This window comes from Spea bombifrons, chromosome 8, assembly GCF_027358695.1.
Source record: "Spea bombifrons isolate aSpeBom1 chromosome 8, aSpeBom1.2.pri, whole genome shotgun sequence".
Taxonomy (NCBI): domain Eukaryota; kingdom Metazoa; phylum Chordata; class Amphibia; order Anura; family Pelobatidae; genus Spea; species Spea bombifrons.
Window position 1 is genome coordinate 28,805,326 of NC_071094.1, and position 15,289 is coordinate 28,820,614.

The window sequence follows — 15,289 nt, forward strand, 5'->3', positions numbered from 1 at the left end:
TGCAGATCAATAATGTCTGCCACATCAGCAAAACCAGCAATGGACCGAAATTAACCCATTCAAATGCAAAACACACGCAACAGCAATTCACAGACAAAGTATTCAAAAGACGGCAAGCCCCATAAACAGCGTATTTTACTACAGGGGAATCTCAGTCCCTCAACAATATCATTGCATTCAGGGCCGGCCTTAGGGGTGTGCGACCTGTGCGGCCGCACATTAAATAAAGTTGTTTTAACTTTATTTAACATGGTGGATGTTAAATAAAGTTAAAACAAACAAAAAAAAACCGATGTTTCAATTTAAGTCCCGGGCAGGGGCGCTGAGCGGTCGCTCGTGAAGTTTTCAGCAACCGCTCGGCGCCCCTCACTCTCCGTGACTCCGTCGCGGTGCCGGCATTTCATGCTGAGCGCCAGAATTATTCCGGCGCTCAGCTGTGAAGCGCGCACCACGGCAGATCGGGAAGACGGACGCCTCCCGCTCCCACCGCAGGACTCCGGCAACGAGGTAAGTAAGGATAGGGAGAAGGGGCAGAGGGAGGGGGCAGTGAGAAGGGGCAGTGGGGGGGCAGTGAGAAGGGACATAGGGGGGGCAGTGAGAAGGGGCAGGGGGGAGGCAGTGAGAAGGGGCAGAGGGGGGTGGCAGTGAGAAGGGGCAGAGGGGGGGCAGTGAGAAGGGGATGGGGGCACCAGAGGAATAGTCCACACAGGGCGCCAGAACACTTAAGGCCGGCACTGATTGCATTGTACTCAGCAGTACTAGGAACGCTCGTTGGAGTTGGGAGTGCCTCACTTAGAATCTTGAATGTCCGATGGAACAACTGTAAACAACTCTGGTCCTTTCCTTAATCAGACATGTTTATTAAAGATGCACCCCACAGGGTACTATTTAAATAAAGTCCTTAAAGTAGATTTATAACTTTTCCACTAAATAAACCTATGTAATTGTGTTAACAATAACCAATATACATGTATTAGAAATTATTTTGTGTACAGCATGGGAGCAGCCATCGTAACCTCCTGTTCTTTGGATCTGTACGATTATTGCTCTCCATTACGCTTCTCTCCTCCGTTCTTAATTTGCTGATTGTTTTTGGTTCAGAGAGCCTTTTCAAGGGATTTGGTGAAGAGATGAGAGAGAACTTATGGACCGGGAATAGGTTAAATACTGTTAGTTCCCAGTTTCTATGAGCTGACTTAATACCTTCAAAACAATTACAAAATACTGAGCTTTTCCATAAATTAACATCGTTTTGTTAAAAGCTCTTATGGTGACACAAAATAAACCCCGGGATATGCTAACCTGCACTATACAGGGATACTCAAGATTAACAAAAAAGTCATAGTAACTCAATAACTTTCTATTTGTGTTCAATAAAAACTCATGTTATTTTAATGCTCAATTAAATTATGTTTGTGCCTTTAAAACATACAAGTCTTTTTATCAAAAATCTTAAAGGAAAACATGAAGTGCATTCGAAATACATTGATCAATCCTGAAACGGTTAACCTCTAGGGCATGCTTTTACTCATTTTTCCAGTTTTACTGGATATGAGCTATAAACTTTGTGTTTACATATAAAATACAAAAATAAACTGAGAGGATAAGTTATAAGAGCCTTTATTGTGCAATTCATAGATATAAGAGACTCATAAAAGGTGTAGTGCATGGCTGGAGAAAGTACTCCCTGCCTAGATGGTGGACTTTTGAAAAGCCTCATTGGTTTGAGGGAACATCTGGCCATCAGAAACAAGATTGACTTTAGATTTCTGAGGGAAACAATGGTTCTAGAAGAAAGCATTTGATTTTATTGACCAATCTAAGACAGCTAGCACATTGTTTTAGTGAAAATCAATAGGTGAGATTTCAGAAAGGATCCTCACTGCCGGCTGCGGCTGTATTTTTTTTCTCTTGCACCATTTTGTTGTTTTTTTTGTGGCAATGCAGTAAAATGGTGGATGCAGTAAATGGTCAGATAGTATCAAGGCCGCAGGACTGTTCAACAAGAAAATAAGATTTCTTTTATGCTTGAATTCCAGTTTATTCGTCCCTATTCTCCGCACAAGCCAATTAAACCCCTATCTGGAAGAAAATCAGTAGAATTGTACACAAAAGGATACTGTTGCTGCTTTTTCATTCATACTAGCAAATAAAATATTCTTGAGAACCTTTTGCAGTATTTACACTTTTTCGATGAATTTTATCTGTGGTCAAAATTAGTATTTTAAAAAGCAATAGCCATTTATAATTGTGAATTGACGTTGTGGTTTTTACGCATTATGTTCAAGAGGTATGTGGCTGAAATGAATGGCAATTTGGAAGGCAATGTTGTTATGTGCAACAGATTGTGTGTAATTGTAAAAAAAAAATAATCTTAAGAGAACAGCAAGAGAAAAAAGAAAATGTTCTGATGATAGGTTGAAATAAGCAGTGTCAAAGAATATACAGATTGAAAAAATATCTCAGCAGTACAAAAGTAGTTAAATTACATTATTTGACAATGTAGGCACTTTAATTGAAAATAAATATATATCTACTAACCTGTTCGAGCTACCATGTTCCTTAAAACATCTCGTCTCTACATGTGGCTGACCACCACTTATTTATTAAGTGATTCTGTTCATTATGATGGAGGTATAAACTTGATTAACTAATTGATTCCCTTCTGTCAGGTAATACACTACACATACTGCAGGGTAGCACTATAGGTGGCAGTCAGCAGCATGGAAATATTTGATGTGCCAGGAAAAAATGCCCAAAATGGCATCCCTAACCCTAACAAGCGCATCCATCTTAGCATGCTTTCCATTTCAACATCTTTCTTCGTTTTCCTCAGTTCTAGTCCCCCTTTTCCTTTCTCTAAAAATGCCTTCTCATCTACTCTGTCCATCTTAGATCAATAATTGAGTAATTAGAAAGAACGCACAAGCTTATCATGCAGATGACCCGCTACGCCTTTTGCCCTGCCATAAAGATGCCACCAGTCACCTATAAATTCTAAATGCAGCTCGCTTCTAGTTCCTGAGACAATTGTGCTGTACAGTATGTCGAATTCACATAGTTAATGCAGTTTTAGATACTCAAAGACTGGCCTGTAGTCTATAGACGTGTCGGGTAACTACCCTGTAAATGTCCCAAGCCTTCCCTTATACATATCATTGTGTAATTGTGTTTTTGTGTATGCTTCTTGCCATCAGCCAAAGGGAGTCATTAGTGGATGGTAATTCTTTTTATTGGGCTCTTGAGACCTCAGAGGTTTCTTCTTCAGATGGAGAGGAGAGAACTATGTCGGCCCAATAAAAGGTATCTCCATTTTCTCTTGGGCCAGATAACATACAGGGTGAAAAACGTTGCCTATATTAATAGTTTCTACCTCAAATAACTGCAGCAATACAGGTAATACAAAATATAAACTCAGTCTACTAAGAGAAGGGATGGAAAAAAATGTAATGTCATGGTGACAGGTTACAGTTTTGAATATTTTCATATAGAAAAATATTGTTGAATGCACATGAACCATTTTCATGTGTAGGACACTGTGATGATGTAAGAGCGTCCGGTGGCTGGTTATCACAGGCTGAACATTACATTTTTATGTTCAGGTAACTTGCGTCCAGACATTTCCCGCTGGTGGCCGCACAGTGCACTGTGGCATTGCTGGATAGCAGATGGCCAGTCTGGGCCTGCATACGACCAACGATTGGGCAGGGAGGGAGCGTTTAAGTGAACTCCAATTCCTGTTATAGCTTAGCTTTGCGTCAGACTCGCCTCCTTGTTGCCTAGCAGGGCTTTGTCATGCATCACACTAATTACATAGTTAACACTTAAATCTAGGAGCTACAAATTGCCTGCAAACCTTCAGTTTCAGGCGTGCAAAGGGATAAAGCACCTGCAATGCTGCTACGTTTTTTTTTTTAAAACTATAAAAATGCAACTGAATATATCAGAACAGAAGAAAGAAAAACAGAAGAAAAACATATTTGCTGGGGTATATTCCCCCTCTTGATGAAATTGCGGTCATAAAAGGGAAAATGTATCTATGAAACTGTATAAACGGGTACTTCTTTATTAAAGGAACACGAGCTTGTGTTAGCGGCCCCAGAAGCGGGAAAAAAATGTGTTCATGCAAATCTCAAACAATGTACCTGGAGGACATAATGCCAACACGGTGAAGAAGTTGGATGAAAATTGGCTTAATGAAAAATATCTTCTCACCTAAAGAATGATCAGTCTATGGTCTATGCCTCCGGAGGGAGTTCTTACTTGGTACTGCAAATTTAGTAATGAAATTGAAGCTGAAATTGGATATATTCCTTCAGGAAAGTCGTATGTGCAGTATTAGGAATCATTTTTTTTTATGTTATGGATTTTTCTGAGCAAGTAAATAATTCATGTATTGGGTACAGATGTGGGGTTATTGGAATCACTCATGTACAGCATAATGGTCTAATGGTTATGTTTAATGGCTCACTGGTTGATGTGTAAATATCATTCCTTTACAAAGAGAAGATAAATAGCTCTGGAGTCCAGTGAATTCGCAGCCTCATTTCCATTAAATACACATCAATGCAATATACCCAAGATCTAATAGCAGATGGCTTAAATTTGTATTTCCAATTAAAACACAGAATAAAAAGTTCAATAATTGAGCAGCAAATGTTGGTATACTTTGTGGTTTTGAGGTTTAATATTATAATTAAATTGAAAGTTAAATGCCTCTTTAAACTCATTAGACCGGGGATGAAATACACTTTCGATGTTCTGCGGGAAATCAGATTGGAGTGCTCAGGCCATGTAATAAGGTAAACAAAAAGTTATTTGCTTGTAAAGAAAACATGTTTTATGGCTCTATATGGTATAGTATATATTTTGAAGGAATGATGGTAGATCAGAATTTTATTGCAGACATCACATGAAGGCTTCATTCTATCACATGTCAAATAGTCATCCTGGGTTTCAATACCATAGGTTACTCCTAGATAAAAAGCCTATAGTATATTTTCCACTTATGACTGTATTCAAAACCCAATGTCAACTAGCAAGTACAGTAAAAAAAACAATTATTTTTCAAGAAAAAATATACATTTCTGATAAAAGGCATAAAAGTCCATCAGTGTGAATAAATTAATTTATGAGCCTTGACTTTAGCCAAGTAGGCTAGTGTTCCTGGGTGATCAGCAGGCATTAAGAGAAACCCATTAACCCCATAGGGTCAATTGGAACCTGAAGTAAAAATAAAGATTTATTTTAACTTTAAATACCAAGATGATTTCAGCGTGCGAAGGTGTAGATGACTATAAAGAATAACATGAATAGACATGTTGAGCATCCAACCTTTAGCACACCAGCGCATTTTGAAACATCATCTAATAAAATTATTTAGTAAGATTGTGTATTATTGTTATTATTGATTATTTAGTACAATCCTATTACACAGCTCAGTAAACAGGAGGTAACAAGTGGTTCATTACCTAACAATCTGGATTCAGAGAAACATAAGGTGAGGAGGACCCTGCTCAAGCAAGATTCAAATCTTGGAAAACATGGTAAAGTGTATTCTTATAACAAAAAAAAATTAAAAGAACTACTTCACCGGTGTATATGACCAATTTTTAGAGAGCTACTTTCTGGTTACCACTAATCTACATACTGGTAAATTGCACTAAATGTATCATTTTATTGGTGCGGTAGGGATTGGAATGGAATCCTTTTAATCACATGCTTAAAATAATAATAATTAAAACATGTTTGAGGCCAGTGCCCACTTTATTATTTTAACTTTTTTAATGATGTTGGAAGTATTGAGATATCGTTAGAAATAAAGATGCAATCTAAAACATTTGAGTAAGACTGTGTTCTTAAAACCATATTCAAAAAAAATAGTAATAGAAGATTTATTTGAGAGAAAATGGGAAATAAATGAGGTTTGGGTAGACCCATTTCCAGTATCCTCCGTAAGCAATAAATCCCTAAGTGTACTTTTAAAGTCTATGTCCCTGCTGTTTTACACGGAACAGCTTTATCAATTGGAGAGGCTATGTGGCTGTCTCATCTCCACTGCAAGGGAATGTCTTTCTGAAGAACATATGCCTAAAAGTTCATCTTAGGACACGATTAAAGACACACAACATTTTTACTTATGTATTAAGGATTACACACTTTATAAGCTACCCACACCCTTCATGTTACTTCACAATAGATATATTTAAATCAAGTACACGCATCTCCTACAAAAGGAATTTGATTTGTTGTTAACCGCAGTTTTCTTTTTTACTGCATCAGACACAATGCCGTTTGCTGTATATTGGGGTTGAGGCACAAATTAAATGTAGACAGGCTGGAACGCGCTGCCAGAAACTCTGATGTTATGTTGAACTGTCTGACTGATTGCTACTTTTCTGCGATCAGAATGACCTGTTTTCTCCAACACAACATTTACTTGTGTCTGGGATGAAATGACTGTGAACTGAACTCATCAAACCTGTGATATCAACGAAAGTGAGGATATATCACTCAAATCCCTACATTTATATAATAGTACACATTATTTTTTCATAAGAAATTTGCAGCCAATAAGGCTCTACAAAACGTGCAATTTTTGCTTCTTAAATTTGAAAAAAGGTGTTTTGGGAGCATATAATACTAAATTATTCCATCTCACGGAAAAAATAAATAAACCATATATTCCTTTTTATGAAAAAAATGCATGTGTAACTAGATTCAATTGAAGATATTTGCCCAATGTTTCCATCAAAGTACAATCAATATTGTGAGCAATGTTTACTTGGCAATCAATACAACAAAATGGCTGTTGAAAGTTTTTTGGACAAGTCTAGAAATAGAATAAACCTTTTAAGACCTTTGGATGTAATTTCAGTTATTTCATGAAAACTGTTTGTCAACCATTTGTTCTATGAATAGGTGACTCAGAACAGCTAAACAATACTAACACCAAGGGTCAGGTAAACACCGTGAGGACTGACAGAAATAGATATATCCCTATGATTGGTAACAAAAATAAATACATTTTCACTGAAAAAAAAAAAAACATTTACCTGCCTATTAAAATACAACTTAATTGTGGTAATCATATAAATCATATTTTTATTAAATATATACTTTTAACACTTTCTTCTGCAATAAATGATCCTACTACCAGAGAGGCTTAAATTTCCGAAGCAAAATTGGGTGTTTAGAGGTTAAAACTATGGGTCCTGATGTAGAGGGTCCTGCGCAGTCTTGAAAATATAGTTGCAACTATCGGAACTGGAGCTTAAGTACTTAAAAGCTTTCTTTATTGTTTTTTTTTTAATACAATTAATAATTAACCCATACATGTGGCTAGAGAGACAACACTACCATGTGTTGTATAAGAAACTTTATCATTTTATGTAAACTACTGAAAACCGAAATCAAACATAACGATGACCTTGTCATGTCCAGAAAAATACTCTAGCGATCTATCCATTTTATCTTTTAATTTGAATTTTCAATACAGGTGTTCAACAGAATTTTATACTTCTATAACTAAATGCAACATTAGAGACACCATTCCTAGTAATGTTTTATGTTCAGGCTGTACCATGATATAACTGTTTGACCAAGTAAATTTCTGATATCACTTAGGTTGCTAAAAAAAAACCCTAAACGTTAGAGGAAATAATGAAATCACACATTCTAAGGTAAATTTGCTTATTATACTTGTGTAATTAATGTATTGCTTAAGTGAAACAGCACCTTTGAGTGCCTATAGTTGATGACTATGATTAACCTGTCTATGACAATCCGGCCATGTGGTCCGTGTTGTGCTGTTCTTATAAAAGAAAGTGTATGAGGTCATCCAATTTAGGCTGTCAGTCTGCGATATGCATCCCTTGGTTCTTCCCTTGTTCTCTGATGCCCCATGCATACTAACGCCTTGTGTATGTTGGCACATGTTTCACCGGCTTACTTGCAGGGAAAAACACAGATGTTCTTCAACTCCAGCCCTTCTCTACAATGAACCAGGTTGCCAGTGTTTGTGACCTAGTGAAAAATAACCACTGGTATTCCCCATGCAAGATTCCAAATGAGACATGAAGAGTTTCCAACTATGCAACAAAAGACCACAACATAAATAGGCAGTGCAAACCCTGCATTGATTAATCCTGTGGAACCACTATTCATTTGAGTGTTGTAAAAGAATAGCATAAAGAAAAAAAAAAATACCCTGGTAATAACGCAATACAGGTTAATGTAATAGGAAGAGCCAGGAAAGGGTGCCTTGTTTGTTTTTTTTCTAAAGATCCATTAATGAAGAGACAGATCCCCAGTGAAAATAAAAGATAGCTCAGACAGCATCATCTAAACCTGCCCTGCAGTCTTGAGACAACTTGCCAAGTCTGTGGGGATGAAAGAATCCATTCTTGTACAGCCACTTCTTATCCGCTTGCTAATCTGCCTATCTTCGCAACGTTAATGAACAAAATAGGATTTTCAGCGATTGTTTGTTTGCCGTATTCCACATCAAATAACCCCTAAGGTTGCATTGGTTTTCTGTAGCGTTTTGTTTAGATGTCTGGAACACAAGAGCGTTATTCAAGAGCATAGCTGATTGTAAAGGTGTACAACAGCAATTTTTGCAATGACAGCGCAGAGAGAGAGGCTATGAGATCTGTGTGCTAATGAGCTGACACTGCAGAGGAGATGTAGTGGAATGCACTACAACAGCACAGCAAAAAAGGGAAAGTCATTCAATACAATTTGATCTAAAGAACGTAACCCATAAACTATCATCATCATCACATTCCTATTATACACTTAGGAAAGTCAGTAGTTCATAACTGCGTCCAATGCTTTCCTGAATACACTGCAACGGGAAACTGCAGTGAACAGCATGTGCTGATATATACTGTATATATATATATATCTATATATCTATATATATACAAGCAGACATAAATATCTATAGTAAACTACAAAATTCAATTATCATAATGTCTTTAACATTACCCTTGCAAGTGTTCTCCCATATATTGGTCTCTATATATAAATAGCTGCAAAGTATGTTTACCTGGGTTGCCGTTAATAATAATAAATTGTGAATATTAGACCACAACCACAATAGTGCTTAGTATTATACCGAATATGGCAGCTAAAATAAACTCCAACACCATGTGTGGCCAAAAATGTTTAGGTGGTAGGTTTAAGATGAGGAAGATCCCTTTTGAGCGTTGCGTGACCCGCTGGGCACCTTAGATGCTGTGCACCCCTGGCACGTGCCTTAGCGTAGCCCTGCCCCTAACATATACAATTTCAGTCTTGTTAATTAGGGTTGGTGCAACATGACCAGCTATAGGTTCTTGCAGAAAAGGGGCTGTTAATGTACACATTTATTGTTGGGAACTGCTTAAATAACCATGGAATTTTAACGAAAATGCATTACAACAGATGCACTAAATAAAAAACAGCAATAGTACTTAAGATGGTGAAATCCGTTTTTGTAGCGTAGACATGCATTAGAACACAGATGGCAGAGGAGAGAACGCTCTCTATTCTGTGTTAGGCATATCCTATACCTGATGTTAACGTCTACCTATATTAAACATATGTTTTAAAGATCTGAAGATTTTCAAATGATCTGAGCAGTATCAAAGTATAGTTTGTTCTACTAACTTATCCTTTTTTTTTTAAACTAAACCATAGGGTTTCTTTGCAGTTCTAATGTCACGTTTGTTCTCTGTTATCTTCAATGCCCTCTGAACCATTTTCATCTAGGACCTGCTTGTAGATGACAGAAACTGTCAGACTCTGTGTCTTGCATACTGTCGCAGCGCTGTGCTACCAGTTGCCTGTGTGTTTGTGCCTTTTTTGTGTTTTCTCTTCTTTGTATTTAACCTGTCCCCCTTTGTTCCTCTGTCTCCTATCTTCTCCAGTTAAACATCTTGGTTCTGTTTAGTATATGTGTTCTGTGTTTTAGTTTAGGGTTAGTGTTAAGACTTGTCTGATGTTAAGTACTGTAGAGCGGTGGCAAGTATACATCTTATTGCCAACAACCAAACCTTCACATATTTGCATTATTGTCAGGTTATAGATCTAGTCTGTATGCTTTATTTGTATTCTTCTTTTGTTTTGTGCTTTCCTGTATCCCTGTACTTTCTTTTTACAATGCTTGCCGGGTTCCACCTGTACACCTGTACCATCGGACCAGGCCTCAACATGGATCCTACAGGTATGGCTTACAGTTAGCATTGCCTCTGTACTCGATACCTTCTACTATTCTGTACCCCTCTGCATCCCAGTCTCCCTCTCATGACACCAAATGTCCGCAGCTTGTAACAGAAGCTTTTCCATTCTGTAATTAACTTAAAATTGTGATCAAAAATGGGAGGAACTGAATAATTCTAATGCAAAGGTAAGGAGGCAATGTCTCCACATACCATCCCGTGCTAAAAGAAGACCCAACCAGGCTGTATTGTGTAATGATGGTTGAATACATTTCTTTGGAGGTTATTTTATGGCCCAATGGCATCTTCTTTCTGGATTGCTGGCTTCCACTTCTGCCTTCTGCATATTAAACCAAGCTAAGGGTTCCGGTTAGAAGGAACTTTATTACGATGGCATTTACTAAATCTGTTTTTCAGCAAAATATGTTTTCTGCCTATATGCCACATATTGTTTTTCAAAATGATGTCTTTATAGCATATCAACCTTTGGAGTGGTTCAATTTGCAGGCACATTCTATTGGCTGCTATGGGGGGATTCACTTTTTAGACTTTGCACTAGAATCCCTTTTTATAAAATCAAAAGGTTATTTTCTTTGCTAAAGTATTTTTCCAAAATATAATTAACATTACTGCATTCACACTGTGTTCCACTGCAAGTCCAGTACCGCAGCACTCTAAAGTTTCTTTCCGTGTGTTTGAATTATTGGGTAAAAGAATTCTGACATTTCAAAATTATTGCTTTTCGTTACTTCTAGTATTTTTAAAACCACGTGTATTTAATGTTTCTTGAATGAGTTACAATGGAGTGGGTGATTTCCACTTGCTCCCGTTCATATTTTACATTTTAATCGGTCATAAGGCAAAGCCGCGGTCCTCTCTTTTCAGACCACTACTGCCCTCTATAATCCATGCATTATTAACTGCATTAAAACTCTACATGAGTCAGCAGGAGCTACATTTCTCTATGAATTAAACTATGATATTCCATGTTTTTAAGATTCAAAATGTTCTGCTTTGTCTTGAGCAAAACCAATCTTTATTTCCCAATCTATTGCTACCGCTAGAGACTGTTCAAGAACATTGTATTATTTTCTACATATTTACAAAGGAATATTGCTGATTGAAATCAATTACTGACTTCTAAGTGTAAGTGCTTTGTGCATTTGAATTTAATCCATTCATTGATAGTGGTGAAATAGTGTTGGAAAGGCAGCCTCTTGAAAGGATTACTTTGATTAAGGATTAGCAGTAAAGTGTTTGCTTTAAATGACATCCATTCAAGAAATAGAGTAACGCGCTAATATTAAGTGCGTAGGCGTAGCATATCTTTGTGAACTTTAAAAGAACTTCAGATGCTGCAAGTAACTGCTCCCTGTGACGTGGACAGTCCTAATTAAATCTAAATTGCCAACCTCGATTACGAATGAAAAATATCCAAATCAAATGCTCCTTGTGGTCAGTGCTCAGATGATATATATATTCAATCTTTTGATTTCATTCTTAAATGGTGATCTGTTTGTTTATAATGATCATAAGAAAACGGACTAAAAATGTTGGCTTTCCTTCATCGATATAACCAGTTCTGCTCTGTTTCTCAAAGGAACGCAAAAAGGCATCCAAAATTTAAGTAATTCTTCTATTCAAGGCTGTTGTGTTCTGATCATCAAAGGGTATTGCAAGGTTTAAAGCAGCTGGCTGGTAGCACCCAGATGAACGTTGTAGTGCAGTGATTGGTGGTATGAGTGAGAAGGGGTTAAATTCCATCTATAAAAGTACAGAGATTCCAAACGGGTTACATTATATAAAGCCTTCTATAAATTTGCTCCTGGGGGATTTGCGTTCAGCAACACTTCACACATCTATTTCCCTAGCATACTTATTATTTCATATGGCCCACAGAAGCGAATCGAGCACTGCAGAGAAGAGCTCATTAAATACCGTGCCATAAAACTATGATGTCTTAGTATTGCTAAGATTTAGTACATTCATCAACACATTCCATTGCAAAGTATTTAGCAGATTCAGTGGTACATCGCACCGCCATGAAAGATCATGCATATTCACATTATTTTCATACATACAATCCATACATTCTGAACACTGCATTAAATGTGCCATTTTTTTTCTGCAGTACAGCTAAATTCTTATTTTACAGATGAATTGCTTCATTTATTCTGCTCAGATACAATTTCTTATCAGCTGCTATGTGGATTCTTTTATATATATATATATATATATATATATACATATATATATATATATTTGTAACCAATATAAAGCACAATTTTAGTACAGAATACATGTGTGATTGTGATATATATATATATATATATATATATATATATATATATATATATATATATATATATATATATATACTTAATAAACTCTACGTTTCCCTGATAATCGAATACCCATTACCTAATGAAAAAAATAGATTGGAAAACGTTGATACAGTTTTACCAGTTAAGATATTTTAACCCTAGAACATCATTTGCACAGTTTTTTTTGCCTACACTATACCTCTCAAATGTTTAAGTAAAGTAAAGTTTAAAAAAAAAAGAAACTCATTTGATGCCGTTTTTTTAGTTTCATTATACATGGAACACGTCGGGACATCTGCCACATAAATACAACATGCTTAAAGGTACTCACATGCATTTGTCACAGAAAAACTGTTGGATGAATCTAAGTGGTCTACATGATGGAACAGCTGGAAGGGCCTTTCTGTGTTATTTTGGTTTGTGTTGTGCAGCTGCACTGCAAATAAAAATGCACTGTGTTCCTGAATTGTATTTCTCATGAATAGTCCACCTATAAAACACATAAAAACAAAAGTATAGATTTATATATATGGTTAGAAAACATACACATTTGTTGCATGATCTTTAAATGCGCCAATCATCCTTAACCCTTTGAATTATAATTTTTTTTCAGTGGAAAGTTCAGCGTTTTACTAAAGAATTTGCTGAACACCCATTTGGTGCATGAATAGCCAAAAACACAATATGTATTAAATAAACAAACACAATTTACAGATAAGACACATATGAATGTATCAAATGCAGTTCTATTGTATACAAACATGGGTGTGCATATAAATACAAACACTAGGGAACGATGGTAGTTAAGGTAACCCTAGATCTGCATGTATTCCTGCTCTCTCTATATGTATATATGCAAAATGCAGTGAAATGGCATATAAAGGGTTACTCATAGACAGAACCTGACCGTCCCCAGTTCTTATATGGATTGTTTTCTTTCTTTTAACACAATTTGCTGACTCTGTTTTTTCTATAAGCCTCCATCAAGAACAACAGCTATTCAGCAATGTAGAAGATCTAACTGAATGGGATGTTGTGTGTTCCTCTGCATACTGCGCTCTGTCCTCAAACAGCACACAGAACTTGCAGTGTTCCTGGGACTTAATGCAGAAAAGCATTGATGGATGCACTAGGAAACCTTTTGCTCCATTACAAGTCTAGTAACTTTTCTGCAGTGTGCTGCATCAGAATAAATATACTGCTATTTGATGTTTACTGGGTGGGTGGTGGATAAGTGGAATAGCCTCCCAGCAGAGGTGGCACAGGTTAATACTGTAAGGGAATGTAAACAGTCATGGGGCAGGCATAAGGGTATCCTACATCTAAGATAAAACCCACATTAAGGTCTGAGTCCTTACATTAGGAAAATGGGACAGACTAGATGGGCTGAAAGGTTCTTATCGATGTTTCTATTTGGAATGCTCAATTCTGTAGCACACCCATGTCCAGGAGATCCTGTTTAATTTAATACCTTAAAACCCCCTTTCTGCCTCTTTATTTACATGCAGTAATTCTAACACACAAGTGAGCAATCAAACATTAGGATGTAGGAAGCAGTGTTTGAGTTCAGATCACTAAATAAAGGGGGCATTTAAAGATTGCAGATTACAGTCTTCCAATAAAAGGCATACAAGTTGGGCAATGCTTACTCTTCATGCCTCCACACAACCAGCCCACCCCATAATGCAGGGTAAGTTCAGTGTAACATGCCCCAGCATATGTCTGTAACATAAAGGGACCAGTCACTGCTATGCGCAATCAGCATGGTGTGTAGGTTTAAGTCTGCATTCTGCAAGATCAATCACTTACCTATATTGATAGTGTTAGGGAATCCTGCAAAGCTTTCCCCTCCAAGGCTCACCAGCAGAAGGAAGACAGTCTGGATGTGATTTTGCCCCATTTTTCACAGCCTTTTTTTAAAATTCAATTTCTAAAACGAAACTGAGACAGCCAGGGCTTGGAGTGAAACGTTCACTTCGCTTTGTGTCTTCTTTACAGCACCTCGGACAGTTCCATTGACTGCAGACCAGAGCTATTCAGCCCCCTTCTCAGTATAGGAGAGAGCCAGGGGGACTTTTTCCTCCTCTCCCAAAGATGGTGGTGAGAAAAAAAAAGGGAGGCAGAAAACCAAAAGGGATCAGATGAATAAAGGCTCCTGCAAAGGGACCAGTAGGGGGGTTATTGATCAAAGTTGATGTGACGTTGAGTTAAAGCAGCATCCTTCAGCTCAGCTTCACCGCAGCCCCAAGAAGACTGCAAAGCACAAGCGCTGCATTTGTCTACTCGAAGATGCAATCAATAGAAGCAGAGCAGCCTCACGTGGACCCGCGGCTAACTCCTTCACTGCTGAAAACAGCCATGGTGATGCCACAAAGAACGCCTGGCCAGGGGAAAAGTGCTTAAGTGGAGCGTCTCATGCTGGGGACCTTTTCTTCTCGACACTGAGGGATGGAGGCAGGGCATCTCGGAAGATATGGGGCAAGGAAAGCCTATTCAGTCCTAAGAGGGAGTCATTTCCATGTTGCTGATCTGGGATCATAGCACTGCGCTGTACACTGTAACACGGCCAAAGTAGGGAGCAGTGCTCTGTTCATCCCTATAACCCATAGAGAAGTTAACTCTTTAGGCATATTCTCTTGTTCAGCCATCAATTCTGTACTTTTGTAAAAAAAAAACAAAAAAAAAACAGTTTAAGCATACATTTATTGTGGCACAATCATATTTTATTGTAATTTATTAAACACGTACTAGCAATTTCTT

General features: G+C 37.4%; 1 protein-coding gene and 1 long non-coding RNA gene across 4 annotated transcripts in view; both read right to left on the minus strand.

Moving 5' to 3' along the window:
* Window positions 1–14,837, minus strand: part of GRIA3 (glutamate ionotropic receptor AMPA type subunit 3) — a 109,223-nt gene extending 94,386 nt beyond the window's left edge. The window contains exons 1-2 of one of the 3 annotated variants that reach the window (XR_008355311.1): window positions 14,339–14,837; window positions 12,861–13,019 (exon numbers count right to left, since the gene is read on the minus strand). Coding sequence is in view for 2 of the 3 variants with exons in the window: in XM_053474235.1 (XP_053330210.1) it covers window positions 12,861–13,019; window positions 14,339–14,429 (250 nt within the window). In the remaining variant the exon portion in view is untranslated. The remainder of the gene's footprint in view (window positions 1–12,860; window positions 13,020–14,338) is intronic. The other 2 variants (XM_053474235.1, XM_053474236.1) reach the window with 2 other exon arrangements.
* Window positions 2,819–3,518, minus strand: LOC128504021 (uncharacterized). The gene is made up of 2 exons (XR_008355312.1): window positions 3,058–3,518; window positions 2,819–3,014 (listed from the first exon to the last, which is right to left on the minus strand). It is a non-coding gene; the product is annotated as an uncharacterized LOC128504021 (long non-coding RNA).
* Window positions 14,838–15,289: the final 452 nt, after the last annotated feature.